The 24,953-nt window shown below is 42.4% G+C and overlaps 6 protein-coding genes across 6 annotated transcripts; 4 read left to right on the top strand and 2 right to left on the bottom strand.

Moving 5' to 3' along the window:
• Nucleotides 1–4,318: 4,318 nt before the first annotated feature.
• On the bottom strand, nt 4,319–5,550 carry MELLADRAFT_46740 (uncharacterized protein; the record flags this gene model as incomplete). The annotated part of the gene is made up of 2 exons (XM_007404876.1): nt 4,319–5,204; nt 5,288–5,550. 2 exons carry the CDS (start codon nt 5,492–5,494, stop codon nt 4,431–4,433), a joined length of 981 nt encoding a protein of 326 aa, XP_007404938.1.
• A 157-nt stretch (nt 5,551–5,707) lies between these two features.
• On the top strand, nt 5,708–6,611 carry MELLADRAFT_70741 (uncharacterized protein; the record flags this gene model as incomplete). Its single annotated transcript, XM_007405371.1, has 4 exons — nt 5,708–6,024; nt 6,090–6,170; nt 6,257–6,314; nt 6,395–6,611. The coding sequence occupies 4 exons, from the start codon at nt 5,770–5,772 to the stop codon at nt 6,430–6,432; spliced, it is 432 nt and encodes a 143-aa protein (XP_007405433.1).
• A 1,207-nt stretch (nt 6,612–7,818) lies between these two features.
• Nucleotides 7,819–10,229, top strand: MELLADRAFT_102166 (uncharacterized protein; the record flags this gene model as incomplete). The annotated part of the gene is made up of 13 exons (XM_007405372.1): nt 7,819–7,837; nt 7,943–7,954; nt 8,036–8,046; nt 8,111–8,338; nt 8,422–8,592; nt 8,660–8,734; nt 8,856–9,032; nt 9,100–9,199; nt 9,276–9,432; nt 9,514–9,605; nt 9,691–9,824; nt 9,902–10,014; nt 10,082–10,229. 13 exons carry the CDS (start codon nt 7,819–7,821, stop codon nt 10,227–10,229), a joined length of 1,437 nt encoding a protein of 478 aa, XP_007405434.1.
• A 3,347-nt stretch (nt 10,230–13,576) lies between these two features.
• On the top strand, nt 13,577–15,048 carry MELLADRAFT_90766 (uncharacterized protein; the record flags this gene model as incomplete). The annotated part of the gene is made up of 9 exons (XM_007405373.1): nt 13,577–13,758; nt 13,828–13,892; nt 13,965–14,111; nt 14,173–14,314; nt 14,398–14,469; nt 14,549–14,632; nt 14,713–14,796; nt 14,877–14,935; nt 15,008–15,048. 9 exons carry the CDS (start codon nt 13,577–13,579, stop codon nt 15,046–15,048), a joined length of 876 nt encoding a protein of 291 aa, XP_007405435.1.
• Nucleotides 15,049–15,949: 901 nt separating this feature from the next.
• On the bottom strand, nt 15,950–18,140 carry MELLADRAFT_59415 (uncharacterized protein; the record flags this gene model as incomplete). Its single annotated transcript, XM_007404875.1, has 10 exons — nt 15,950–15,970; nt 16,034–16,110; nt 16,191–16,470; nt 16,550–16,658; nt 16,732–16,841; nt 16,918–16,969; nt 17,042–17,176; nt 17,253–17,285; nt 17,370–17,550; nt 17,615–18,140. The coding sequence occupies 10 exons, from the start codon at nt 18,138–18,140 to the stop codon at nt 15,950–15,952; spliced, it is 1,524 nt and encodes a 507-aa protein (XP_007404937.1).
• Nucleotides 18,141–20,539: 2,399 nt separating this feature from the next.
• On the top strand, nt 20,540–21,264 carry MELLADRAFT_27934 (family 8 glycosyltransferase; the record flags this gene model as incomplete). The annotated part of the gene is made up of 3 exons (XM_007405374.1): nt 20,540–20,599; nt 20,676–20,818; nt 20,904–21,264. Coding segments are annotated over 3 exons (564 nt in total), but the record flags the coding sequence as incomplete, so codon positions are not given.
• Between the last annotated feature and the right edge of the window lie 3,689 nt (nt 21,265–24,953).

Genomic DNA, 24,953 nt, shown 5'->3' with positions numbered 1-24,953 from the left:
TCAGACGATTCAATCCTGAGTTGCCAAGTCACTACCTCTCGATCTTCCTTGGAGGCCCTGTTGAGAAATCTACAAAGGATCAGAGATGTGCCCAAAAGGTGCATCACTCACACCGATCTTTGACATCATGAGAGCCTTGCTGAACAATTAACATCTCACCTGCCGAGCCATTCTCCCAAATGATCTAAGTTTCCACAGGATCCTACCTGCTTGACTGTCTCCATAGATACTGTCTGTACACAACTAAGCATTGTCAGTTAATTTTCTAGGCTTCTTGCAACAGCTTGTACCCCTCCTGGGGGTCCGGACCGGAAAGATGTCACAATTAGAGTATCCACTCAGGGGGTACCAAGCTATTGGAATAAGACAAGAAAGGATGAAAAATTACTTACTAAACAACAAGATCGTGGGTCAAATCAAGATCTAGTCAAATCGTGGGTAAGACCAATTTAGCTTGACATAAAGCCCGTTGTTGTCGCTAAACAGGTTGGGTATGATTATTGATCCTGTTCAGCGATTGAACATGCCTGAAAGAATGCCAATTACGTATGATGTCTGTGCCAGGTGGTCAAACGTACCAGAACCGATCCGAGTATACTGTGGAGTTGAAAAGGAACGTGGCGATGAAAAGGGACGAGGGTGGTAAGGGTGAGTAAGGGTGAGTCAGGGCAAGTACGGTGAAAGTTGAGGTCGTTGACGCCAAAATGTGACAGCTGACGCTGTATGTGTCATATCAGTAAGCAGCTGACGCCTCGGCCCCGGCCCCGAGGCGTCCGCGCGACACTACATATGTGGCGTCAGCACCTTGCCTGCAGTGAGCGGTGAAACGCTCGGTCGCCAGGATCAAGCCTTTTCTCGTTTTTGAGCTTGTTTTCAAGTCCCACTGCCTGATTTTCTTTTGGCAAATCTACGACGTACCCTCGGAACGTTCCAGGGACCGTGTTTAGGGGTCACCAAGGCGGTTTGCTTTCAAGATGAGACCCGGAACCGGGTTCTGGCCGGATATCCGTTGGATGCTCCGTCGGATCCGGATGCCGGAAAGGCCTTCAAGATTGTGCGGTGGTCGGGTAATCCGGCCGGTTCGGTATTCGGAATGAGGGGAGGGGAAAACAACGCCGGATATACACCGGATACTCCGGCTATCCGGCGGAAATCCGGCATATCCGGTGTATCGGCTCAAGTGTCGGACAAGGGGTTTTTGGAAAAAAACCGATAAAACAAAATATCCGTCGGTTCGGTCGTCGGAATGGCCTGAAGCCGCCGGATACCGGCCGGAGCACATCTTGAGTTTGCTTGTACCGCCAAAAACGGTGATGGGAACCGCGTTCGTGCGGTCCCATCTGAAATCGTTTCAGAAACAACACAAATAGTTCAAATCCGTGACGGCAGGAAAACGGTTTTGAAAACCGTTTTCTTGCCGTAGGTTTACCCCCTGGTGTAGGTAAAGCGGGGGCTAACGGGGGACTTTGTTGAGTTTAACAGGAGTTCGACTTCAAGATGGGCACCGGCTGGTATCTGGCGTGTTCAGGTCATTCCAACAACCGAACCGACAATTTATCCGGCCACTGGGATTCTCCGACGGATATCCCGGCGAAATCCGGTTTGAAAATGTGGTATCCGGCGTGTTCAGGCCATTCCGACTCCCAAGCCAACAAATTACCCGGCCACCAGATGAATTTGAAGCCCTTTCCGGCATCTGGATCCGACAGAGCATCTGTCGGATATCCGCTCAATATCCGGGGCCGGTGCGCATCTTGAGTTCAACTAGATTGAATTCTGTTTTTTACTGAATGCATTCTTTGTGCGATACCTAGCCAAAGTAAGAGTACACTGAAGCAAGTGTATGTAGACTCGGCCTGTCCCGGCCACTATCCGTCGAGTAGTGGCCTGCCTGGACCCCGTCCTGACGCTCGTACAGGCTCCCTGACCCTGTTTGGGGTATTCCTAAAAATGTGTCCCCAATTCCCCAACAAGATTAGCTCATGTGGAATTGATTGTACATATTAGTAAAATACAACTTAATATTGCCTCCAACTTTTGTATTTCTAAAGGACTGATGTGTCCTCACTCAAAGGAATCTTTGAGATAGTCTTTCTCAGAGGGAACTGAGCATCTGGTGCCATGTAGTGGACTTCGAATTTCTAGAACCAAGGTATGTGTCTTTATTTCTAGCTCCAAGGATATTGAAATATGAGATCAGCTCAGTATTCCCTAAGGAGGAATATAAAATAGATAGTAATAGAGAAATAAAAGAGATAAGGAGAAATATGTATAATCAAAATGCTCACCTATCTCCGAAGATAATGAATTATGAGATCAGCTCAGTATTCCCTAAGGAGCCAGGATTTGCGTGTGATGATTCTGAAAGAAGTATGAAAATAATCTTAGGTCCTAAGTCTATGTGTATGTAACTTTAAGGTGTAATGATGTAAGTCATTACAGTATTGGGAAAGATGATATAATTCTGTGAACATTGGCCCTAATGTGCAAGCTGATTCCCGCCCGCGGGCCGGAAGCATGTACCAATGCATCCTTCCACAAGAAGAAGCCGCAGCCATCCACAGTTTCTGGTACGTTCCAATACATTTGACAGTGTACCAAAGGATATTGACATTTCCACACTTCATGACCAATATCCTGCCCTAAAATTAACTAAGCTTCCCATCCAACTCTTCCTATTGTTCGAATCTTGTCATTGCAGCTCATCAACATCATATCATATCATATGATTGTGAACAATTAGGGCAGGTAAGTAGGCCACTTTTTCACTCGTTTCCATCTTTGCAACACTGTTGGTGGATTGTCTGAAAAGGGCCAAAGGTTCCTTACGACCCTCACCTGTGTCGTGCCCACCTTGGAGAGCGCCTTGATTCCGCACAACCTCAGTCAACAAGGGCATTACCAATGACTGAATATCTCGCGTTCTTTTTGGGAATTGGTAAATGGACGCTTGTGACCAGATGAGGCATGCTGCGTTGACTGCACAGGAAATTTACAAATTGTGATCCGTCCTGGTGGCGGGCAGGAATTGGGAATCACAACTCTGCTGATGCTCACATAATTCTGGAAGTGGAGTTCTCAGAAAAACCACTGAGTCCTGACACACATCCACGATGTTGGTAATATTAAGAGAACTCAAACTGAGCTGCCCTAGAAAATAGAGAGAAGCACTGGAAGCCGGGAGCGAGTGGATTTGGTGGTCAGTCGTTCTTCGGATTGCCGATCGACCGGCTACTATATAGCAAGATTGTGTCTCTTGATATCAAAGGACTTCATGACCATATCAAGTATCGAGCAAATCTAGCAAACGTTCAGCTCTCAATGACGAGGCTTTGACTATATCAAGCCGAGTCCGGAGTCACTGGGCTAACCCTATAGCTCAGGCTGAGGCTGACACTGCGGGATTCAACTTGTTAGAAACCCAATTGAGCTTAATTTTGGTGTCCAGGTTCAAAATTTCCTCCAATCGTGAATCTTGTTCACAACACGTTTGCATTATGTTTGCCAATTCCCCTTGGGCTGTACTCTGTACTCGGCTGGCCCCGTGTATGCACAGTCACATCATACAGCAACATCCCCTTCCACCATTCCTCACCTTCATCCTCATTTGTCAAGCCTCAATCAACCAAAAAAAAGCAGTTCAGCGGGAACATGATAAGCGGTGAGATATGTAGTCAAACAGTTGGAATCACAGGTTTTGAAAGTGCTGTGTATGTGTATGTATTGTAGGGTAGTCAAGGGAAATTGGCAAACATAATGCTAATGATTTGTGAACAAGATTCACAATTTGAGGAAATTTTGAACCCGGACACCAAAATTCCACTCAATTGGGTTTCAAACAAGGTGATTCCCGCGGTGTGAGGCGCTATGAGAATCTGATGAGAGGAACCAATAAAGATGTGGTCCCGTCGGACTCGGATAGTCCTGCCACATGAAGCTGTTTATATGCTACATAAGTTTTGATGACTCATCAGCTCTTCAAGGTCTTCAAACCCAGTTTTGTTGTTTACCTCAGCAGGGGATGTACAGAACAACCTGCTGACACTTGCCGGTCAAGAGACGTCATCTCTCACTATCATCTTGACCCAGAATCAGATGGCGTCAAGAAGGCATCCACAATGTGTGAACAATAGAAAACGTCGCAGTTGAAAACCATTACCAATCTTTTGAAGTTGTTTTCACTCATGGACATTTTTTTTCTTACTGACGTTCGAATCTTTCAGACAAGCATTATTCAAGTTTCCATCAATGGTAGTATGGCTATTAGAGAGCGAACCCATGAGTCAACTGATGAAATCACACCTGGTCGAAAGTCACGAGTAGCAACGTCTCAAATTTTGAAGGGATATATCCCAGAATACTCTCATATTCAGTATCAGAACGCCGCAGTGGTATATCAGATGGTATTTCGTACCCCAATAAAAAGTGTATTACAAAGATGCAAGTGAGGGGTCTCGTGGATCCTTATCCTCAATCAATGCTCTATTCCCTTTCAAATTCAAAGCCTTATTTCGGGACTGTCGACCAAGCTTTGAAGGATCCAAAGTCGTCAAATTACGATGAAAATGCAGTCGGAGGCTATACAAGAAATCCGTGTATGCCCCGATTGGTTTCGGAAGACCGAGAGATCGAGTCAGGGATGGTTTCGTCTTGGTTGATCGAGTAAGAGAAGTTGAAGTAGGTTTTGATGATGATTGAATTGGTAATGAATCAGATGAGAGAGATGGCGAGCTTGATTTGGCCAAAAAGACTTCTCGCTTTAATTGTTTTGTGCGTAAGATCTCATCTTGAGCTTCTTCTTTTGTTGGGATTTGAATCGGTTGACAATATTGATAAGCATTTACATATCGTTCACTAAGCACCTTTTCCAAGTTTTTGTTGGTTAAAGGTGCTATGAGGGTTTTGACTTCTTCAATCACTTTCTTGGCTTCTTCTTCACTTTCGCACACTACATTACGCCAGATTTGACGAGGTACTTTTGATCCTCGATGTGAAAGTTCTAGGGTCGCTAACTCCCGTGCAGCTGTTCGAATCACTTGATCACGTTTTAAATCCCGTGCATTATCGACCATCTCGATGATCGCCAATGGTGCATGATCATCTGCGCGATGACCTAACCGATGTATACGGGTATAACCTCCAACCCGATCCTCATATCGTTTTGCCAATGTTTGAAATAAGTGACCTCTAAGTCTAGTCCAATTCTATAAAGCCAGAAAATCGAAAGCAAATCAAATATCAGTCATGCAATCTGGATATTAAACCGTGTATGAAAAGCAAAACTGACCATTAAATAAGATTCAGCTTTTCGTTGATAAAAAATGTTTTCGGTACCAGCTTTAGTCCAAGTGATAACTCTTTCTGCTAGCCTAGAGATAGCTTTTGCTTTAGGAAGTGTTGTTTTGATTTGCTCGTGCTCGATCAGAGATGAGACCATATTTCGAAACATTGCATTACGATGTGACATTGATCGGTTTAATTTGGCTAACCTCATCTTGAATGAATTCGTATAGGTGACTGAAAGACGAAGTAAGGATGATGATGAAATAGAAGATAGCACTGTAGCGGTCAAATATTCAACGTCAAAATTCACACAAAGTTGAAATGGATGAGTATGTATCGGGTAGCCTTATAGCAAGATAGATATGCTTTTATCGAATTTGACACTTTCACAACCAATCGGCTTCATCCAGAAGAACACCTGAGCCTGAGCCAACCAAACAATAAAAAGACAATCGATCCAATCAAACTCAACTCATTCTCAACAAGATGTCAATCAGAACAATCACCTCAAGAACTTTACGTTCAACTTCACTTTCTATCTTCAAACAAGTTTCAGTACCAAGAATCACATCTTATTCTACCTATAAACCTTCCGTTTTGATCCGAAGTTCAATCACTAGATCTTCAACTTTTTCACAACAACAAATTAGATTTGGTAGTTCTAGTTCGATTGGTAAAGAAGATATCCAACGTAGGGTTTTAGAAGTACTTGGAACTTTTGAAAAATGTGATCCAGCTAAAGTCAGTAAACCTCACATTTATTATTTAAGAACGCTTTTGGATATCTGATCGATCAGTTTTTTTAGATTACTCCTACGGCCTCTTTCACTTCCGATCTTGGACTTGATTCCCTAGACGCAGTAGAAGTAGTGATGGCAATTGAAGAGGTACGCGATATCAATTTGTCAAGAAAGAGGATGACAAAGGCTTCATGTTGACTCAATTTATGAAAATATGAAAATTGACCTTATAGGAATTCTCAATCGAGATTCCAGATGAAGAGGCTGATAAAATCACCACCGTCAGCGAAGGTTAGTCTGACTTCTCGACTCTTTTTCACTAATTTACTACTCTCCACCACGCAAACTGATCTATGTAATATAAAACACAGCTATCTCATACATTGAGAGGACCCCAGAAGCCATCTAAGACGGTTTCAAAGCAAATATAGCACAAATTGGCATCTGGACAGAGGAGAAACAAGTTCTTGTCAATAAACATCAATCAAAGCTAGGAGGGTGTGGTATATTTCCTTCAAGTTGTAGTAGTCAGCTAGCCAAGATGATAAAAGATAAAATTCCACACACTCTAAACACTTACACCTTGACTATACGTGTATGACATCTTAAACTGCGTTTAACAGAGAATGTGGGATCTTGGATCACTTGTGACGAATCCTTGGCGCGCAAATCATCTATAGACTATTGCAGATTCCTTGCCGTTCCGGGCCAGTCCTTTTTATTCGAAAGAAGCTGGTCCCTGCGTGTCTGCGGAATGTCTTGGCATCCGTTGACTCTATCAATCCAGAGAGCCAAAGAGCTCGTTGGTAAAAGCTTTGAAGGTTGTATGTATTCTGCGGAGGTTAGTAGGATGGGTACCTGTGCACAATGATGATTGTAAGTTTCCACTATCCTTGGCTCTAAAATATGACGGATCAAGTTATCAAAACAAAGCTACGGCTACTTGGACGACGAAGAGTGAACATTTTGGCTTTCAACACATGACTGAAGAATTTTTTAAAAACTCCAATGATTGAAAGAGATGGTTCCTATTGTGGAATATATTTTTGATTCTTGTCTCATTATGCCATAGCTTTTGTTTGCACCCTGTGTAAACCTCAAGTCATCTACATAACCTCAATTGATGATCAATTGAGGTTATTTTTTACTCAGATCAACTTGTCAAAAAGATCAAATAAGATGTAAAAGTGTTTCAAGGATATAGAAACTCATTCTATCTTTTTAAATTTTTCATGTAAAATCATTGGGAAAATCAGTTTTCAATATTACCTGATTGAAAATTGAACACCAGGCATTAAATTTGTCATATGAAAAGGTACATTTGTGGTCAAGTTGATTTACAAATTGGTTCAACTCACATGAAAGATGGAGTTGTCATTGGCCATATACTCTTTCATGAGTTGATTACACCTCTTTTACTGTTCAATGGGTGATCTTTTTCCACTCATGAGGACTAGTTGTTACCTTGTGATGTTTTGCATAATTGTTGCTGAGCAAATGGTGGAGGGAAGCTTGTCATTTCTTTGGCAGGCATTGCAGGTGCTCGGGGCATGCCACGCGGGGCTACGTCATGCAGTGCGGATGTGAATCTTCAGCCGGCCCGGCTTCGGACCTGCTCCGAATAAATCAGGGCCGGGTTGGCCAATGCTCTCATCCATTGTCCTCCTCACCAGTCTTTTATCCAACGTCATATCCCAACGTATCGACTGCGATCATCAACAACAAAAGACAATTCGGAGGTTATTCCGAAACAAACACAACGCCTTTTTCGCCCAATCTAAGTTGACCGCAAAAAATGTCCGACGATGACTTTAGTTAGTGTTGCCTTTCAGAAAAATCCCTGAGTCACTACGGCTCGCGCAGATTGGCGTTTTTGATAGTTGACTGACGGTAGTTTCTTTTTGATCTTCACTATATAGTGATGGATGATGGTCCGTCAAAATTCTCCCACAAGTGAAACTATGTCCAACCTCGACTCTGACCCGACTATTATTTTTATCTGCGATCAACAGGCGCGGATGAGGTCTGTTCTTCCCACCAACTCTTGCGTATTTTTTTATAGAACGCTCACGCGTCTGTTTAACTAGGAGTATGATTTTGATTACGAAGATGATGATCAAGAAGATGTTGATGCAGATATCGAAAACAAATATTATCACGCGAAGAATAATAAAGTGGAAAACCCTGAAAAGGCTTTAGAAGATTGGAGGAGTATTGTTGAAACAGAGGATCCTAAGGGAGAATGGGGCTTCAAGGCACTCAAACAAAGTACCAAGTTGAACTTTCGTCGAGGAAAATATAAGGAAGCACTAGCAGTTGAGCCTTTTGTGACCGGTTCTCTTTGATGTGTTCTTTCCTTGGGTTGATAGTGGATTCTCTTCTTTCATTTCTTCATAAGACCTATACAGAACTACTGGGATATTGTCGCACTGCTGTCACTCGAAATGCGTCGGAAAAGTCTATCAACGGAATATTGGATTACGTGAGTGCAGCACAGGACTTGGACACACATCTCATGCAACAATGGTATGAAGTCACTCAGAAGGCTTTGGATGAATCAAAAAATGAGGTCAGTTTTTCAATCTTGATCGATAATGAACATTTATGTGATACTGAAATGAAATAATCTTATTTAGCGACTCAGCGTGAAGACGGATCTCAAGTTGGCCAAAATATGGCTTGACCGGAAAGAGTATGCTGGACTAGAACAGGTTTGCCGCGAATCTGTCTATTGAAATCACTTCCATACAGTTCCCATCAGGAGTTATGCACACTTCAGCTTTTGACGCGCGATAACATATTGTGACCTTCGATTATGATTCACGTCCGTAGGTCATCACCAAATTGCATGCTGCGATCGATGGGCCGACCGCTTCATCGAATGCAGAGGGTTCACAGCAGCGAAAGGAATCAATCGAATCTGATAACTCGATCGGTACGCTTTTGTTAGAAGTTCTAGCGATTGAAATTCAAATGTACACAGATCGCAAAGAGAGCAAAAAACTTCGAGTAAGGCTTCACTCGTGAATGTGAAGTTTCTCATCAGGTTTTGATGGCTATGTTTCTTTGATATCAGAAAATATACGATCAAACTTTGAACGTCAAATCTACTATTCCTCATCCTAGGATCATGGGTATCATCCGAGAATGTGGAGGCAAAATGCATATGTCAGAAAGTGAGTACAATTCGAAGCTTCAGCCTGCCAGTTCGTTACGTGTTACTTTTGTACTCATGTGGATTTGGCTTTTAAGAGGAATGGGCAAAGGCTCAGATCGATTTTTTCGAAGCGTTCAAGAACTATGATGAGGCAGGATCACCTCAACGGATATCTTCGTTGAAATACTTGGTTTTGGCTCATATGTTGATGGATAGCGAGATTGATCCGTTTGACTCACAAGAAACCAAACCGTTAGTAAAACCAATTCCATCCCTTACTCTTGGAATCGGTGTTCATATATGGTCATTTTCGTACAATGGGTGTTTTAATAGGTATAAGCAAGACCCTCAAATCGTAGCGATGACTAATCTGGTTTCCGCCTACCAAGTCAGAGATGTCCATGAAGCTGAAAAGATACTTAAAAGTAAGTCATTTCCTTTAACGCTACTGCCAGCTGCTTCATCAACGCAGGTGTTGATCATGTTTAATTTCTGGTGACATCTCCACAGCTAACAAAGCGACGATCATGGACGACCCATTCATTGCCATGTATATACAAGATGTTCTCGTCTCACTGAGAACTCAGTGGATTTTGACCATGTTAAAGTCCTATACTCGAATCGAGGTATCATACTTGGCCAAAGTGAGTTGCCATATCAATGGCTCTATAGCACTGACTATGCTGACCTACAGATTCCGATGTTCGCATTTTTTTTCTAGCAATTGAGAATCACGGACGCCGAGGTTGAAGATATGCTTGTACTTTTGATCTTGGATAATAAAATCGAAGGCAAACTTGATCAACCACGTGGTATACTAACTTTACATTCAAAGTGAGCCTAACCCAATCATAGGAAAGGTCTGAAGCCAAACACTGATATTCTTTTGTACCTTTCACAGACCTGCACTTGATCAAAAACGATATGCAGCTCTAGAAAAATGGAACACGGATCTTAATCGATTACATTCGAACTTGATGCAGAAGACAAGTATGGCAGGCCACAATAATATGGGGCTTGTAGGAACTGGATTACCTGATTTTATGTGATCGAAAATATATCTCGAGTTATAAGATTTCTTTACAGTCAAGTTGTACCAACAATATGATTTTCATCTATTTAAAGGCCATAAACTCTGCCAAAAATTGAATATATTTCAAACTTAATCCTGAATGACATTAGTTCTTTTTGAAGTTGAAGCTTTTGATCAAACATCGCGTTCATATCCTTGATCCAAGACATTGTGACAGAAATTTGAAAGGCTAACATTCTCAGTAGTGAAGAAGCCTGAGGTCAGCTTGTTTGATGAGTACTTACTACTATGTATGAGCCAGCCCTGAAGCATTCAAGATAATATGAGGTTATGTTCAAGCGGAGATTGCTTATCTTTGTTCTACATTGTGAACCCTGCAGCCAATTGACAATTATGCTCAGATTCGATTGGCACAACTGAATACCCTATCGAATAGTGCAAGTATGTAGGTCGTTATTTCTCTCTTAAATCTTTGACTTCTGCTGAAGTAGATGCGTCTTGACTCTTGAGCTTCTTGATAACCTTCGATGACGCAAGGGGTATAAGCATGCTTACGAATTGATTCGTTGGGATTGACGGTTAAATGAATGAATTGCCATATTCGGTAGGACCTTTTCAACAAGAGGCGTTTGATTACGTAATACACCACAAGTATGAATGTCTTGAATACATACCGCATCTCCCACATCTCGGTTTGTTACTCTCATCATCTTGATCCTCTTCGAGCCTCAGCCTCAGCCTCAGCCTTCCTTCAAATCGATTCCAGGCTTGGCCTGATACGTTGAAGTTTTCATTCGTCCATAGCTAAACGTTCCTTCCTATCGAGAAAATGGCAATCGACAACTACTTGCATTCGAAGTGGCACCTTAAAACAGCACTCGATGTGTGCTGAGGCCAACTTCCTTGGTACCAAAACGCATACCAAAGCGCGTAATTGCGCCAAATCAACGAGCAAACTAGTTTTCCATAACTCAGAGGATCCAAGACCAACTCAACAACCTGCTCATATCTACAGCGGTTCTTGTTACCAAATCTCGCCTGGTGCGGCTGTATCTGACCCATCAATCTACGAGCCCCGGTGCTCGTCATCTGTGGTTGCTCTGATGATTGCTCAGGATCGTCCGGATCAATTTCCCAATTTGATACTTGGAGTATTGTCAACCGTACACAAGTTGATGTCGTTTTCGAGAAACATGTTCCTTGATGCCCGCATGACTCGGGCAAACTTTGTCGGAAGAATTGGAATGAGTCTTGTCAAACCTCCTGTAACGATATGAATGAAGGAACTTCCAACTTTTGTGAAATCAGAAGGTGGTTTGTCAACTTCGAAAACCAACTGGCATCCTCATTGTCAATTTACATATGTATGCGTGCACCATGAGGATGTAACGTAGAACACATCTCAGGACAGATTTTATGAGTCCTCAGCCAATCTAACGAGAGTATACTTCCGTACAGAGCGCATGCTGGATCACTCTTGTTCTGGGTTGGAGCCACGTGTCGGAGCACCAGAGAATAAATACGTGATGGATGCGAAAATCACAAGAGCACACATAATTGTGAGCTGTCCATCTGGCTTATACCAACTATGATCTACCAGAAGAGTCGAAACCCTCCCTGCGTTCAGTACTTTGGATTTAAGGCTGATGATTCGCACTGAAAGGTGCCAAGACTGGATCCATATCGCAGTTTCATTTCCAATGACTGATAATCAGTATAATCCTCATAGGTTCGGCTGGGGCCATTTGGCCACACTGCGGGTATGGTGATTACTGAAGGTGGATTTGAAAATGATCATGTGATAATTAGTTAATAAGAAGCCTCTTTTTGTTAGAATTATATGTGCTCAGCTCTTCCAATTTGTGCGAATGAATTTTCCAATCGTACAGTACTCTTCCTCGAAAAGAAGATCTCACTTTACATTTTGTAAGCTGAAATTGCTCGTTCAAAGTGGCCAAAGCTAGCTCTGATCCGTGCGTTGATGGATTCCGCTGATGATCAAACGTTGACCAGCATCCGCGTCCAAAATTAATCAGATAGCAAGTTTGGATCGCGAGATGCAAGAAGACTTGAGGCGACTGAGGAGATGAAGCTTCTAGTAAGAAACTGGCGGTAAACTTGGGTTCTACGAAGAGCGAGAGAAAGTTTGATCAAAGCGCTATACCGCAACCCTATGTATGTCGGATCAATTCCTGGCGCTTCCATTTGTAAATGGGAAATCTGTACTGGTGCGAGGGACAATATCCTCCAGAAAAGATCAAAAGAGAGAAAAGCGCGCTTCGCCTATTTGACGCGCTTCTAGATGTTTGTAATCCAAGAGAAGAATATCCATACCGGGTCTTCGGGTCCTGCCAGATGTGATGAAGACCCGCCTGCATCAAATCCCACAGATGATGCACGCTTCATCAGAAGATCATATTAAAAGACAATGAACAAAACCTGCGGTCGAGATGAAGTCGTAACCATTGCCAAAGGGCTCTGCGCCGATTTTCTTCACTCTGGGAGTTAGTGTAGTGCGTCGAACACGAGTTCCCAAATGGGTAAGGGTCAACGGGGCCTTTTATCAAGATTATTTAGTCCATCATATTTAGACATCTCACTCATGTATGGGATAATTGAGAAAAAGACTTGATACAAGATTGAAGCTCGTAAATGGTGTCATCTGCTGCTCAGACTTGACCTGACCACTCTTCAGACAATGTAAAATCAAACCGTCAGCTTTGAAGAGCTTTCAGTTTTCCGCTGCCTTGAGACACTTGGCCTTCACCAAATGGTCAGGTATGTTCAAATATCCCTAGAGGAATGTAAAGTCTTCATTAGAGGCTCAAAAGAGGTTTAGTTGGGACACATGAGGATCTATCAATCACTGAGGACTGACTATACCATTCAGAATCACCTATCCTTACATTCACCCTTACTGGACCAATCTGGCTGAAGAGTAGATTCTCATATCCGTGCAAAAGCCGCTTTTGAGTAGGAAGATGATCAAGTGGACCATACAATGGCAAATCCTCATGTACCAATATACGGATACTAGTCATAGAGATTCTTAGACCTTAACTCATCATTACCCTACTAAAAAAATCACGAATTTTTGGGTGTTATATTGGTGAAATTTGGTGTACTTGATCTCGTCACAGGCGACTGGTTTCTAAGATTTAAAAAACGTCAATTCCAATAACCGTCCTTGAAAACTACTCAACAACACGTTCAAATTCCTACAATACCCTTCTTCTTTGATAGTTCATCGGTAAGAACACCTCCACAACTCTCTGATCTCCGTTCGCAAGCCTTTGACGTCGATCTTAACTCATTCAATTGAATAACCTCTTTCTTTAATTTTCGATCTGAGTTTAGCTAGTCATGTCGAGTCAAACTTTACTTCCCGGAATAGTTGAAGAGGATATGGTGCTCTATGATGGCGTCCCCCGAGCCACCGAGCCCGATATCCCTGTCTGGAATGAAGCCGTAGTTACATCCTACAGAGAAGTTGAAGCGCATGCTTTAGCCAACCAAGGTACGCATCCCGGACCGTGGTCGAGCGAGTAAACTATTCATTCAATTGACTCTCTTCCTTTTTGAAATAACTCTCGCATAGATCCAAACAATTCCAGTAGAATCGACTTTAGAGGCCCTCGCGCCCCTGCTCCATCAGCGCCTCACTCTGCCTCATCACCGCGTGAGTGATCTTCTTTTTTCTGAGGCTCTTTTTGACTTTTCTTACACTCCTCTCTCTCCCTGACTTCTAAAGACACCTCGTCTGAGGTCTCAGCAGTAACCAAAAACAACAAAATTCCATGCGACCAATGTCATATAGTGTCCAGAGACAAAACCAATCACGAAAGACACAAGCGCACCCATATCCCTAAAGAAGTACTTAGGCAATTAGGACAGCTTTGTAAGTCCTTGATAGCTCCTCAATGGTACCATAAACTAGATAGGTTGAATGATACTAATAGGGTTGCTATCAATCCCCCTTGCCAACCAAACAACAGATGTATGTTGTTACAATGGGTGCGAGAAAGATTATAAGAACGTGTCCGATGTAGAACGTCACCAAAAGACGTGTATCCGTAAGCCTAAACTGGACTCTGCTCAAAGGTTAGTTCCATCACTTAAATTCTGTACCGGAATTTGGATTGACATTTTTCTTCATCTGCTTCAATTGATGGATGCGATTATAGTGGTTCAACTTCTACGACACATAGCCGAAAGCCTTTAAATAAAAGAAAAGCTGGTTTGGTGCCTGGTAAAATGTTAGTACATCACTCGAATTCCTGGGATTTAGACTGACTTTGTTTCTTCACTCCTCGTGATCGATTAATTTGATTTTAGTGCTTCAACTCACCGAGTCCCTCCCCCTAAGCGTGCACGAAAAGGTCCAAATAAAAGACAAGCTGATCCAGTTGCACTTCAAAAGTCAGTGACATCACTCGAATTCCTGGGATTTAGACTGACTTTGTTTCTTCATCTCTCGTGATCGATCAATTTGATTCTAGTGCTTCAACTTCCATGATCCCTCCCCCTAAGCGTGCACGAAAAGGTCCAAATAAAATACAAGCTGATCCAGTTGCACTTCAAAAGTCAGTAACATCATTCGAATTCCTGGGATTCAAACTGACTCTCGTTCCTCGCGTCTGACGATCGATATATTCGATTTCAGGGCCTCTAACTATCTTATACCAGATATTATCGTCCCTCAAGGAGGCTCTCTGATCATCTGTGAGTCTACGCTCCCATCTTATACTTTGTAGGAGCCATTGACTGACTTTAGGGAAACTACTGTCAAATCAGCCGACGACGTTATTGATCCCGCGCTGGCATATTATCTATGAAGTCCTGTCTAAACGAGATTCTCAGTTTCTAGTTTTTTTTGTTTTTTGTTGTTGTTACGTGCTTCCATGAATGTACGAAAAAGCTTAAGATCGAACCGCTTGATAATGAGGTTTCAAATTCGGACAATTTTCTTATCTTGAAGGACTCATTTGCAAATATTTGGGTTTTGTGCGTTTGGTGCTACTGTGCCAGGATTTGGAGCTCCTGGACAGTGTCCCAGATCAACACTTTCTTGATGTTAAAGAAGACTTTGAAAAAGTCGAGTCTTGAAAACCTGAGAGACCCTATGCATGGATTGAGGAAACCTCCTCCAATGAGGTGGCAGTCACCATATCCTCTCTCGAGCAGGATTCTGAATTTAATCATGTTCTTCTCGTCTTGACTGAGACGATAATCAGCACATATCACCTCTCTATTCTCAGGGATGTCTCCCAAGATTTGTATATATGATGAAACCTGATCGTTTCTTTTCTCGTCCACCAACTAAACTCTCTTCAGCTTTATCCCCTATATTTCCAATCTCCCCCAGTATATGTTCATTTCTATCACACACTCCGGTATCTTTGTATGCAGACTGTGTCACGTATAACCAAGTTGAACACGACAACGGTTGAGCAGGATTTCGGTGTTCTGGGACAAATATCCCCGATATTCCAATTGATCAGAGCTTTTTGAGCTTCTTGTTATTCTAGAGTAAGATACATGTAATTTTGAAAATGATAGTTGTTTAGAACAAATAAAAACGTCCGATACGATGAAAGTTCTACCACATGATTATTCAAGTTACAATGTAAAAGATGTCCATAAGATCTTGATATCAAATCAATTTCCGAAAATAAAAACAAACTGATCTCTTTTCCCAAAAGAAGACTACCAAGGTACAAAATAAAACAAATTTATTCAAGCGTCCCATATCGATCCCTGAATGAACGAAGCTTGTTAGTTCTTGTAAGACTTTTTATAGAGAGAAAGAATATCACTTACATATACTGGTATTTTTCGCACCCGGCAAGTTTGTAAGACTGATTTGTTCAAAGCAGGACTGCCAATGAAAAGAGCAACTGAGGTTAAGAAAAATCATGTAAAGTCAGTACAGTTATCGACAGGAAGCAATAGGGCATTTTTGAAAAAACAGACGCACCATCGGCTTTCCAACTTCTAAAGACCCTTTCAAGCTCCAATGGAACATTTGGTCGACCAGAAATTCGAGTGTCCCATATGATTCTTCTGTTCGGGCTGATCCTCGTTTTAATGAAGTTCATGAAAGTTTCTCCGTAAGTTTTTTCTAAATCAGGTCCTATCCAAACTAGAAACCAACTCTCATGTTGAATGCAAGTTGATCCGATTGCTCCGATTCCAGAACCCGTGCAGATCGCAACTCCGCGTTGAAACAGTCTTGAAAAATAAGGTAAACCGCATGGCTAAGAAAACGAGATCAAGGAAAAATACACCCATTGGTCAGATTATAGCTTGTGATGGGAATAACGAAGGATCTCTTACCTTGAAGGTCTTGGTGTATAAGTGTTCAGGAGTGTTCTCGTTCAGAGACCGCGTGAAGTCCCCTTGTACAGCGATGACTAGATAGTGACAGGTCGCGTTTCTTCCCTCGCTGAAAACATGAACCCCATAAAGACACAGGTTTAGTAAATGAAGATATGAAAGGAGTATCTGAAATAGCATACCTTATTGATCCAAAAATGTGCCATTCACGTAGCCCGCCACGGGAGATACGAGTGTGAAGACCAGAAGTGAGACCACCTGGCATACGAAGTACCGAGGCTTTGGATGAAGTCTGAAGAAACGCAAACATATCAAAAAAAACATCAGGAATCATCATCTCATTTGAATTCTTGACACATGAAACTCACATGAACAAAAGTCACCGGAACCTTCATGACCGTTATCCAAGATGCTACAATCCTGTACACGGAGTCCATCAGTTAGAAGTATTCTTTGCAATATTCAAATAAAAAGACTATGTAGATGACTCACAGAACGATCATAAGCATAACAAACCAAAATTCTTCCATGTAAAATAGATTTTCAGCAAAGGGTTGCCACTTTTGGCTCTTTGGGTTCCACCAAGCCGATGAGATAACAAATACTGTTGTGGCCAAGATACCGAACCTGTGTAGATAGAAAAGAACCGATCTCAGTAAAATGATTACCCTGCAAAGCTCCTCAGACTAAAAGCAAAACTCACCATCCAACGAATCTGTGTGTTGCTTCGAAAAAACTGGAATCAAAAAGAGTTCAAGTTTATCAAGAATGAGTTCAAATTTCATATGCTTATCTTCATGGAATCAGTACAATGACTTACTTGTGATGGGCTTCTCTAACGTGAGGTGATGCTCCTATGCAGCTAACTAACACTCCAAGAATAGACAAAAACATGCTTCCAGTAGTGATTCCATGGTATAATTCTCGATGTAAGAAGTGGTCTCCCCATGATAGACAAAGCCAAAGAAATGCTGATACTCCGCAACCACTGTGCAATCCACCTAGAATAAATATGAAAGAATCAGTAATAAGTACTGCGAGGTTTCAATCGAGAAAATGACTTACCAATGTGATAAAGTACACCGACTACCCAGATCTTGATCTTTTTGGGAACCCAGTTCCATCTGAAACACATGATCGAAGACCAGTACAGAAACCTAAGGATCCACTCACTTCTAACCCCGAAACCAATCAGTAAGTTTCCTAGAACCATTACCGAAAGGTGTTTCCTCATGTAGCTTTGAGTGTTGGACATGGCCATGAGGAGTAAAATAAAGTTGACAAAGATGGATAAGCAAAGTAATTTTCGATAAGGATTAAACCAAGTTAAGAATTTAGTCTTTGTGGTAATCTTAACTGGTTGATCGGGTATGCATGTTGATAAATATGGTTTTTCAAAGGTCGTTCTAGATGATCCGACGCGTGTAAGTTCAGATGAGTTGTCCGAGATTTGACTCTTGGTTCCAAAGGTATTGACATGAGCAAGTTCTGGTTTGTTTAATTGGAAGCCGTATTGGCGAAGTTCATGGCTAGAGAATAATGTAGGTGGGCGAGATGGCCTGACAGGAGTTTGAGTGTAAGTGATTGGCATTTTGGGTGAAATTGAATGTGGTGGTAAGATTCGCTTGAAGTGATAATTAATATTTCAGGCTGATCGATATCAAAGTTCGTGAGTGATGGTATCTCCAATTGAGGATTTTATAAATGTGGGGATTCCGTGCTGAGAGCCTGAATTTATCTGCGTCCATATATATAGCCGTGCTTTACCCAGTTTACTAAAAAGTCCCGAGCTCTGGTCCGCAAAAAGTCACTCGTAGAAATGCAAAACAAATATGCTGGTTGTGCGGTTTGAATGACGAGGTTTGAAAGCTTCAACTTTTGAGATTGGTGGCGCGTGAATCTCTGGAAGAGGACTTTTCTTATAACTCGCTAAGCTGACTGAGAATACTCAGCAATTCCAGTTGCTTTTGACTTTTAAAAGAAAACTGTGGAAGTTTCGAGGTTCGGTGACCCAAGATCAAATGAGCCCAAGGAAACTCATCACCTTCAGGTTTAGAGATACTGACGATGTAAAGATGATATCGTGTGAGTTGCGATACTATCAGACCGTGTTTGAACTGTGACTGACGAACTTTCGAATAAGCGCGTAGCGTCAGCGCAGGACTCGAAAGCCCATTAGCGTCCTGAGTTTCTAGTTCAATTGCAAAAGTATTCGCGTTTTCGTCTTCAAAATTGAACGATGAAGGTAGGAACTGACACCAGGCCTTTCGGATGGGGCGAGTACTAGCGGATGTTCAGATCATAAAAAAGAATGCCCTTAGGAGGCTGACTTCGTCATACGTGCAACGAAGAACTAACAAAGAAAACCTTTCTTTTTCAACAAGTAGGCCGTCAGTTTCAATCTTATCAACCCCGTCACTGTGATAAAAAGGTTCGTGAAATTGTTTAAATCTAAACTTACAGGGGAAGCTGTAGGATATGTGGATTGATAAGCTCCTAGCGGTTCAATGGATTGATATCCTGAGATTTGAAACTTTGCTTCTTATATCGAGATCGTCGGTATATCCACCCTTATAATTGCTCCTCCTTATGCAGTCACCAGGAACGCTACTGAGATACTGACTGGTATAAATGTGTTTAACTCTTTTGAAATATGAGGGGAAAGGGGAATCAAGGAAGGAAGAAGATAAATGTGATGAGCTCTCAGCATTCATGATATGTTTTGTGACACACTCATGCCAAAAGTTAGGAAGCGGTGCTGACTTGTATGTTGTACAATTTACGATGTTCCGGCTTTGTGTACTGAATGATTTACACTGCATGTACACTCATCAGCCAGCATCAGCCCTCATCAAACTCGAAGTGGCGTGTCGATTTCAATGCAAATAAATTAATGAAGGGGCACAAAAGACGTGGACCTACGCGGACGGTGACCACCTGCTGCAAAGCCACTTATCATACATTGGATGCAAAAGGTCAAGGTTTTTATAGCAGACTAAACCCATGATTGCTCACTTCTTCTCTTGCCAGTTTATGTTTTGGACGTCCAATGCTGAAGGAAGAAGTCTTTCTTTACTTTGTTAATATCATGTGTTTTCCATCAGTTTAATTTCTCTCTCTCTTCGTGCAATGGTTCTATCGCCTGAAGTTAGGATGCTACTTGATATCGTTTGCTGAATACCCGATGTAGATAATCCTCCATCATATCCTGATGAGAAAGAGTAAATCGAGGATTTGGTTTGGGTTTGTTGAGGAGAAAACATTTGGTGACCGTTCACATGTAGACTATTCGCATACATGGTGGAAAGGTAATTTGGATTTTTTCACTGCTAGCTCTTCAAGATGATGATTTGAGTTAAAGTTGTCAAATAGTGAAGAACCTCACAGCTTATTCGTCATGATGAGTCAGGTGATGAATTGATTGATTGATTACTAAAAACTTCAAATCAAACTCAGTCAAGGATTGGTCAACAGAAATCACTTAGATTCACTCTCTTTACCGTCTCAATCCACATTCTCACTTTACCTCTTCGAAACCGCATTGGAGAGCCTTCTTCCTTTCAGTAGCAATAGATTTTGATTACATGGAATCTGAACTAAGGAGAACATGGGTCACCTATATCTCACATGTTGAGTCTCCTCTCGGCATTTTCTTTCAATGATTTCTGTGTGGAACTCAATGAATAATATCTGGATACCTGCTTTCAGGAATCTTACATTCCTGGATGTTTAGTCCTTTGGTCATCAATGCGGGCCAATGGAAGCAAATATCCACTGTTGGTACTTCTACCTATCAATCCTTCAACGTAAGTCCATACTTTACCTCACCAAACTTCACATACAAATTACTCATGGACAGAAAATAGAAACGAGTGCATGATATCCTCAGATTTTCAAAAACTGTTGCTCGACGCAAGTTGTAGGATCAAATTCGTAGTCTATTTATACCCTGGAGAGCGCCTTCAACACTCTATTCCAAAAGATTCAATGGATGGTCGGTTCAAAGATACTTGGACAAAGTTTCAAGCCTTTTCACTCTTCGAATATGAGGTGAGTATCCAATTATGTGTTTTCCTTTTTCCTTGAAGCCCACAGCTTCTGATATACTTGGCCTCCTGGATTTTAGCGCGTGATCCTGTTGGACGCCGATATGCTTATTCGCCAAAACATGGACGAATTATTTGATTTGGAGCTACCCAGGGGACACATCGCTGCTTGTCATGCTTGCACGTGTAATCCTCTACGTAGGATAGGTTATCCCACAGATTGGTCAGTCAAGGGCCGGCGGGGTGATGATTTAGTAAATTCTTTGCTCAAGCTTATTGCCATTTTTGTTTCAACATCTTGATCATAGGATACCAGAAAACTGCGGCCATACACACCCATGCGTAGAAGACTCTCAGTCGATTATTGAATCTTGGCAACCTACAAAATATTCAAAAAGGACTCAACATCTGTTGAACAGTGGACTTGTAGTACTCCAACCCGAAAAAACCACTTTTGAAACCCTCATTGACTTTCTTTCCACTGATGAACGAGTAGAAACCTTCAGGTTTCCTGATCAAGACCTCTTAGCAATTGTCTTTAAGCTTAAAGTCGTATTCCTACAATACAAATATAACGCACTCAAGACACTCGGCGTCCTCCATCGTTTCAAATGGTCTGAGTCCAATATCAAAAATATTCATTATATCCTTCCTCAAAAGCCATGGCATAGATTCTCTGAATTTAGATGGGTAGAAAACTCTCTGAGATCTCCGGTCTCTGAAATATCTCAGACTGGGTCTAATGATGGACCAATTGAGGAAGAAGAAAAAGAAAAGGCAGTTTTCACGGCGAACGATTCAGTCAGTTATTTTCTAGCTTTGAGCCCTTCTGTCTTTTATTCACTAGATTTGTGGTGGTGGAAAGAATTTTATCGACTCAAACGTGAAGACACACTCGATATTGGAGAATCTTGGGAGTTGGTCGAGAGATGTTTGGATCATACGACCTGAGCTTCCATTCCTCCATTTAATTTGCATTTTGTATCTTCAAGAAGCCCTTTCTCATTCATAGCTACAATTGCAGAAACCAGGCTTCCAATTTGTCCCGATGGTCCTTTGGCAATCGTGGTGGGCATATCAACATGTCTTTGTTTCCATGTTGAATATTTTTTTCCTGTGTTCGTGCAAATCCATTTGTGGGACTGGGCGCAAGCCAAAAGTGTGCAGGTTGAGTGACACACTGGAGTGCGCTGATGCGCTGGGTGCGCGCATCTGTCATCAGATTTGGCATTGACCCCCTTCACTGCCAGCATAGATGCCTCGGGTTGAGAAATCCGAGGCATCATCGGAGGCAAATCCTCGGACAGACCTTGTCCGAGGTTTTTGCCCGAGGTATTTTTTTGCCCTGGAAATAACCTCGGATCAAAACCTCGGGAAGCTTCTGTCCGAGGTTTTGCATCCGATTACAAAATCCGAGGTAAATATGCGAGGTAAATATGTTGGCCGTGCTTGGTTGTATGATTGATTCTTATCAAAGGAACAACTTAAGACAAAGTTCCATGATACAGTTTTGTAGTGAGAGGGGAAAACCCATAACCCATAATCAATGTTTTCACAGAGAGAGCTTAGATTTGAATAAACAAATTCCAAGCTTCCCCCTCACACTCAGCATCTGAACGAAACTTATACGCGCTACTCTACATTCTCACGGGTGGAAATAATCTGTTATTTCAACGGAAAGTTTTTAAAATTCAGACAGAAGAGAATTCAAGGAAATAAAACACAAGACCTTATCTTTTAAAAGCATGACATCTTTCAACAACAAACTGAAGAGCACACAAGATAAATTAAAAGCAGCAGGAATCAAGATGAAGAGGATAGGGTCAAAAGAAAACGTGAACAAAGGCGAGGGAACAAGTAGCGCGACAACAAGGAGTCAATCAAAAGGAAGAGTAGAAACGGAGATAGGTAACACTGAAAGCACAAGTAACGCGGAGCCACAAGCTGGGGGTAGCGGAGAGGTTACCAATGAGGATCAGCAGCAGGAGGGGGAGGTGGACGGAGAGGAAGTGAGGGGAGGTCAAGGTGTGAACCAAAGAGACATAATCCCTAAAGATATTGGCGGTGAAGCTGATAACAACGGTAAGTAAATGATTTCTCAGAAGGGGGTAAAGAGTGGTTCAGTTTCTCTCTATCAATTCTCCCTATCTATACCTAAAGTCATGTGAGGGTGATGAGCGGTGCAGAGAGACACAAAGGAGAAGGGGGAGTGAACAGAAGATACTCACCGCGGGAGAGAGAACTACGCCAGTTGGGGCTAGGATGAATGATGATAAAGAAAGAGAGACAGAGAGTCGTAGAGATTGTGAAACTAGAGAAACTGGTGAGAGGAAATGTTTGAATGTTTGAAGCAGAGACAGAACCAGAGGAAATGTTGGCTGAAGCGAAGTGGTGGTTGGCAATTGAGTTTGCTTTCAAGACACAGCAAGACGAGCTAGCTATGAAGATGTTGCAAGGCTTCAACCTGATGTACGGCAGAGGTGAACCGACTGATGCAGCAGTGGAAGGCCGCACAAGGCAGAGGCAATCACTGGTCAGGTTCAGAGACAAAAGACCTTGGACGGAGTCCTTGATAGTAGGGGGAGATGATGAGGACAAAGACAATGCAGATCACGTAACAGCGGTAGAAGCCACACAGGAAGAAAGAGGGAGAAACAGGGGAAAGAAAATCCTGAAAAAAAGAAGAAGAGAAGACACATCAGAGGAAAGGGAAGATAGACACTGCCAGCATTAAAGAGGTTCCTTGATGGGAATCAGCACTAGGCTGGGAACATTTTTGAGAGTAGAATAGGTCATGAAGCCATCACACAGTGGCCATCTGAGCAATAAAGTATATGTTACATATGTGCAAACATCTGAGTGAATACTTAGCTGTCATCTACATATAGCTCCGCTCAGTTACCTGCTCATCTGGTTGAGAAATTCACATGTAATATGTTCTGTAACTTTGTTACAATTGCAACAAACAGCCCAAAAGATTGACTACATATATCACCATGGCTACTGAGGAAATACTTATGAAGATATTTAGCAGTAACAAATGGGGCATTTGGTTCCTGGGACCCATATTCCCACCCGGGAATCTCTTTAATGCTGGCAGTGAGAGATGAAGGAGGAAAGACAAGAGAAGTGGAAGAAGACCAAGGAGAAGAAGGTAAGAGACATAGTTGTAGGAACTAAGAAACCGTGTACTGATGTGAACATCGCCGTATGTAGAAACTGAAGGGGGGATAACCTATTGGATAGGTAAATCCCTAGGGAGCTCCTCAATGCTGATGCCGTTGACGCCGTACTTCAAGAACCAAATGAGAACACTGAAAGCTTACGTGCCCCTCACAATTTTTGATTTGAGTTGGATAGAAAGAGACCAGAGGGCAGCAGGAAAGAAGAAGGTGAAAACTACAAAATAACTTCAGGAAGACAATCCCTCAGCGACTTATTCAGGTCTAGCACCAAATGAGGAGCTCCTAATGACGTACGGCTTCTGGATAGACATGTTCAACTTATTTGTTCAATACTTGAGAGAGGAGTATGAGCTCCCAAAGGCAGCAAAGATGTTTGAGAGACACAGGGCAAATGTGGTGAAAGTAAAGCACATAACGAAATGCTGGATGGTGGTGCTGAGATACAATAAGAAGGTTAGGATGGTGACAATGAAAGTGAAGAAGGCGCCAGGCGGAGGACGGGTGATGGAGGACGCCGGATACATCCACAAGGACCTCCTGAGAGAAGCCAAGGAAGAAGCAGACGCGAAAGGAGAGAGGAAGTTTGTTGACAACCCCTATGTCTTGGGAGGAGGTATGGAACACATAGACCCAGCAACAGGCCTGTTGACACCGTCAATGTGGGGAAACTATCTGGGGACGGAGCAAAGCGGAAGCAGAGGTAAGTAATCGAGAAGAAGAGAGGAACAGGATAGACAAGATAACTGACGGAACCTTTGCTTACCGACTAGGAGGAGGACTGGGTAGAGGAAGAGCCAGAGGCTACTTGAACAGAGGTACTGGCCTGAACGCGAGTGGAGCCGGGGGTGGAGTGCAAAGACCCAAGGGAATGTGTGGTTCCAAGGTAGAGGACCAGGTTGGTGGGCTAAAGCGAGAGGAGGCGGAGCAGGAAGTGCAGCGACAAATGGGAAGGAGTAAGTCTAGCTCAAAGAGAGAAGTTTTCAGTTGTAGAAAGAGCTTGCCTAGATAGAAAGTAATAACATACCTGAATTGCCTAGTAACATCAGCCAGATCCTAAGAGAGCCCAAAACAAGAGAGAAGAGCAGTGAGAACTATGAGAGACAAAATCCCAAGAGTATGAAGTACCTGGCAAGTCAAGAAGCTAGGAGTGAGGACAACCAGTAGAAGAGCATG

The sequence above is a fragment of the Melampsora larici-populina genome (genome assembly GCF_000204055.1).
Source record: "Melampsora larici-populina 98AG31 unplaced genomic scaffold MELLAscaffold_3, whole genome shotgun sequence".
NCBI classification, from domain to species: domain Eukaryota; kingdom Fungi; phylum Basidiomycota; class Pucciniomycetes; order Pucciniales; family Melampsoraceae; genus Melampsora; species Melampsora laricis-populina.
Note: the sequence above shows the minus strand (reverse complement) of the source record. Positions and strands in the feature narration are given on the sequence as shown.